Source organism: Oryza glaberrima, chromosome 9, assembly GCF_000147395.1.
Source record: "Oryza glaberrima chromosome 9, OglaRS2, whole genome shotgun sequence".
Classification (NCBI taxonomy): domain Eukaryota; kingdom Viridiplantae; phylum Streptophyta; class Magnoliopsida; order Poales; family Poaceae; genus Oryza; species Oryza glaberrima.
This window is the reverse complement of record NC_068334.1, coordinates 6,220,231-6,225,180: the sequence shown is the minus strand read 5'-3', so window position 1 is coordinate 6,225,180 and position 4,950 is coordinate 6,220,231. Positions and strand designations below refer to the sequence as shown.

At 45.5% G+C, this 4,950-nt stretch overlaps 1 protein-coding gene across 1 annotated transcript; it reads right to left on the bottom strand.

Annotated features, from left to right (window-relative positions):
* Positions 1–468: 468 nt before the first annotated feature.
* Positions 469–3,109, bottom strand: LOC127784270 (F-box/kelch-repeat protein At1g23390-like). The gene is made up of 2 exons (XM_052311465.1): positions 2,726–3,109; positions 469–1,944 (listed from the first exon to the last, which is right to left on the bottom strand). Exon 2 carries the CDS (start codon positions 1,892–1,894, stop codon positions 710–712), a length of 1,185 nt encoding a protein of 394 aa, XP_052167425.1. The 5' UTR covers positions 1,895–1,944; positions 2,726–3,109; the 3' UTR covers positions 469–709.
* Between the last annotated feature and the right edge of the window lie 1,841 nt (positions 3,110–4,950).

The window sequence follows — 4,950 nt, the reverse complement described above, 5'->3', positions numbered from 1 at the left end:
TAAGGAGGATGGGTGTGGTTGTAGTGAAAAAGGGAGAGGGTGGTGGAATCGTTGGGTGTGGACAGGACTAGAGGAGCGTTTGGTTTATTTTGTCTAGCTCTACGCTCTATGTAGGAGTAGTTCCCAAAATTTGATTAATTTAGGTCACAGTTACGTGTTGATTTAATACCAATTTCTAGCTGTCAAAATTGACGTATCATTTATAGCCAATCTAATAATCCACGCATACAATAGTTAGCTCTAAGCATATACTCCCTCCATCCCTAAATGTTTGACGCCGTTGACTTTTTTAAACGTGTTTGACCGTTCGTCTTATTCAAAAAATTTAAGCAATTATTAATTATTTTCCTACCATTTGTTTCATTGTTAAATATACTTTTATGTATACATATAGTTTTACATATTTCATAAAAGTTTTAAATAAAACGAATAGTCAAACATGTTTACAAAAATCAACAGCGTCAAACATTTAGGGAAGGAGGGAGTATCACGCATTCAATAAACTACATTTTTGCGATGTCCGTCAACCAATCACATGATTTTTACTTGTCATGTAGTGAATATGCCGTGTTATTATTGTCCAAAACAACGAGAATTATTATAAAACCGGTGGGAGTATCCAAACTTATTTTTCAGGGTGTAACAGCCCTATATGCTTATTACAAGCTCAACTGGCTATCGACAACATGTCACGATAGCCATTATTAGTTCAGTGTGCAAGCCGTTCGTCCGCAAGCTCGTGCAGCCCCACCGGCGAACACGCGAGGATGACGCGTCCCAACGCCTCCGCTTCGGCCACCACCGGCGCGCACGCCACCCACGCCCACCGCTCCACGCCGCCGCCCTCCACCCCGCCCCGCCGGAGCTCGTAAAGGACGGCGCCCGTCGCCGGCACGGCCGCATTGTACACGTACCCACCGGCGGTGTTGCCGCACACCCCGATCGACGGCGACGACGTCTCCTCCTCGCCGTCGTCGCCGTGCGGGAACAGCCTCTCGGACATCTCGCTCGGCATCGTGTCGTGCGCCGCCGCCGCGCCATGGGACAGGGAGAGGCTGTCGCCGTCCACCTCCCATGATCGGATGACGACTCGGCTGTCTGCATGCTTCACTCCGAACAGGATGATCTTCTCGGCGCCGGCGCGGCCGGCGGCGAGGCCCCATGTGGAGACGGCGGCGTCAGGGCGGAGGCGGGAGGTGGGTCCCCACTGCTGCTTCGCCGGGTCGAACCAGCTCGCCGTCCCCGTGGCTCTGTCCGCGACGTACACTCTCTGATCCGTCGCCGCCGTCGAGAGCCACGTCGCTGCCGCCGCCGCGGACTCCCGGAGCGCGGCCGGCACCGCGCCGCAGTGCGTCCAGCCGCCGCGCTCGTGGACCTCGACGGCCGAGGTGTCCTCCCCGTCACCCAGCGCCAGCCGGCACCCGCCGCCCATGGCGACCAGGCGGTCACCCACCGCGGCGAGCACCGGATCGACGCGCCACACGCCGGGGGCCTTGAGCGCGACGATGAGCGCGTCGTCGTCCATCCCGAGAGCGTCCCGCGCCACGGCGAGCCCGGAGAGCGAGAGCGCGCAGACGCGGTCCCCGCTCGCGCCCCGCATCAGGCGGACGTGCGAGTGCGGCTGCGGCGGCGACGTCGCGCCGTGGCGCGCCGGTGGCGCCGTAGGCACGGCAAGCCACGCCCCGGAGCGCGGGTCGTAAGCCGCGGCGTGGCGCCGCTGGCCCCGGAGATGGATCACGTGGACGACGAGCCACGGCAGCCGCAGCATGCGCCGTCGCAGCGCGGCGCGCACCGCGCGGAGCCACTCCCGTGACACCAGCGCCGCGGCGGCGAGATCGGGCGCCGGCACGCGCTCCACCACCGACTCGAGCACGTCGCCGTGCAGGTGCTGCATGTCCGTCGTGGCGAGCGACGCGACGCCGTCTCGCACGCAGGGGTGCGGCGCTGTGGCATGTAATGCAATATATAGGGAGCTAGTCAGCTAGACATGCTTGGTTGGACGTCTTGTTTTGGCGACTTTGCTACCAAACCAAGTACACTCACCTTTTTATCTCAAAAACAAACAAATACACTCATTTTGATGAGTCTTGGCGTTCGATTCCTAGATAGCCCTCCCTTTCCCTTTATTTTCTCTAAATGGTTTTCCTTCTTTTTGTAAGTTCTCGTGTTCTTTATCGAGAATATTTTTCTTCTTTTATTCAGATCTTTTTATATCCTTTCTTTTTGTGAGGGTTTGTACTTTCTTTCCTGAATATTTGTTCCGTTTTCTTTTTCTTATTTTTGTGGGGACTTGTGTGGACTTTCTTTTAATTATTTCATAATTTTTACGAGGACTTGTTTGGTCTTTCCACCTAGTTCTGTCAGCGTTACTTTGATCATTTTTTTTCTTGATTTTATTTGTCTGGATCTAAATTTTCTCCCGCCACCTCATACCACCATATCTTGCTCTAATTGTTTGACTTAAGGCTAATAAGACGTGACAAAATATAAATAAAAGAATAAAAAATATTTTATGAATGGAAATTTTATACTTCCTTTGTTTTTTAAAATATGGCGTTCCTTAACTTTTCGGTATATGTTTGAAGATAAAAATTGTAAGTCATGCTAACTTTAATGAAAATCAATTCACAACTGTCGGATCGCACAAAAAGAACTAAGCTAACCAGAGGGAGCTTGAATGGTTGGAGTAGCAAAAATTGTAACTTTTAACGGAATTAAAAGTAACCTTTGTTTTGATGGAGATCGGTTTGACCGAAATAGATACGCCGGTCTGACCGGTGTAGTAGCTTCAATCTAATCGTCCGATATTGCTATCGTCGCCTGTCGCCGCAACCGGTCTGACCGCTGTGGAGTCGTCGGTTTGACTGCGGATGTTCCGCTGGTTAGAAAACTTCACCTTAGAAAATAAAAATCCAGGATCTCTCAAAAGTAACTTTATTACTTTTATTCATGTTTACAAAACACAACAACACAAACACCTGAAACCTTAACTTTTCTCTAAACTCAACTCTTACAAAATTGATATCGGGAGGTTTCAACCCCCTCTATTTATACCCGAGGCAGATAGCCTGAAGCCACGAACCAGCGGCGGATTCATCGTTGGGGCTCCACCCCCAGCTCCAGCCGGCCATATATAGCCCATATGTAACAAGTATCTATCCGCATCCATCCAGTACGTGCTCTAGTGAGTCATCACGTAGCTGGTTAGCTAGGGAAGCACTACTGCCTGCCTTTGGTCATATATATTTATCTAACTGGTTGCTTTACTGTAAGTGCAACCAAATAAAAAATGAAAAAAAAGAACATGGAACCATTTTTCATATATATATATTTACAGCCAACTATAGCTATCATACCTGGTATATTTTTATTCTTTATTTTGAGTTCTTTCTCGTACAAATCAGAAATTTGATTCACAATAGATTGGTTGTGCCCCTCCGTCCCATAAAAAACCAATTCTAAGTACGATTGTGAATACACGCGTGTCCAGATTCGTTGTCATGATTGGTCTTTTTAGATGGAGTAGTATAGTTTACTAGCTTTAGGCCCTGTTGTTTGAGATTTAGCGTTTTATTTTGGTATTTTTTGTGGGCGTGCTTGTCAAACCGCTAAACTTTCTGATTTTTCAAAAAAGATCTTATAGAGAAGTTTCATCAAAAATCAAATTTTAAAGTTTATAATAGTCAGCGCTTAAGTAATCATACGTTAATAGCTTGTCTGATAAGCTAGACGACTGCTCTCCCGAAACTCTCATTTGAACAAAGCACCCCCTCTATTTTCATCCTAGATTCGCCAATGCCACGAACCCAACTTGTACAAGAAGTGCTAATCCCCTAGTAAACCTTTCTGTACAGTAAACAAATTTTACAAACTCCAATCACACGAAATTTGGACTTACCAAATTTGACTCCGCATCCATACGCACACAATATCTCCATCGTATGCCGTATGGAATCTTCACCAACCACAAGGATTGATTTGTAGTCTAAGCATCCTGCATGATATCCTGATCGTCAGAATGTTATCTTCTCCCAAGTTGACTCACGATCCATCACAAGCAACGGTCCTCCGGAACATCAAGACACACCTACACATGAATGATACAAGAAACCATATTCGAGCATAAATTGTCTCTAACTTGACTCAACATTATCACAACAATATTACATACATATAAAAATCATCTAGAAGTCATAGACATGAATTAATGAATTAATTACGAGTATCCAAATAAACAACTTAAACAGAAACCAACAGAGAGCCGGCTGAACAAATTGTTGGGTCGGTCGGTCTAATGCAGTCTGACCAGCCTAGCCCATCCGGTTTGTCCGGTCACATATATAGTCAACAACCCACTTCACTAATTGTCTCCAAATATCAAAACCCAAATTTGTCAAATGCCAATCGTTAATCACAAAGTAATAATCAATCACACTTTATTTTACAACAACAAAAAAATTCATTTAAGGATCTTTGAGCATGACTTATAATCTTTTATGTTTGCAGAAAAATTTAGAATAACACGTATAATCAAACATATTTCAAAAATTCGATGACATCTTATATTGAAAAGGAGGTAGTATATGTTTAAGTATCAATGCTACAAAATAAATTATGATGCAAAAAAAAATCCTAAAACTAGGTTTCAGTATTTAAATTTTAAGCATTAAGAGGGAAGGAACAGTGGTATGGTGGTAGAGTTCTATGTACATGATTCCACCCACCTTAGTTTATATTCTTGTGTCCATAAATATTATTATGTATATGTAGATGAGGAATTTTACTGTCCTTGAGAGTTATATATCAAGTACAACAAAAGTTTTGAGTGCAAATTTTCGTATCTCCCGGTACAGGAGGTATTATGTTTTACACTAAAAAATGATTTACCTCAGAAGTTAAGGATATGCCAGTATTTTCGGTCTGTTTAAACATGTGTTAGAGACACGTTCG

What these genes read in the sequence shown, in the direction of transcription:
- LOC127784270 (XM_052311465.1), bottom strand. Translation starts at nt 1,894, where the DNA reads ATGCAGCACCTGCACGGCGACGTGCTCGAGTCGGTGGTGGAGCGCGTG.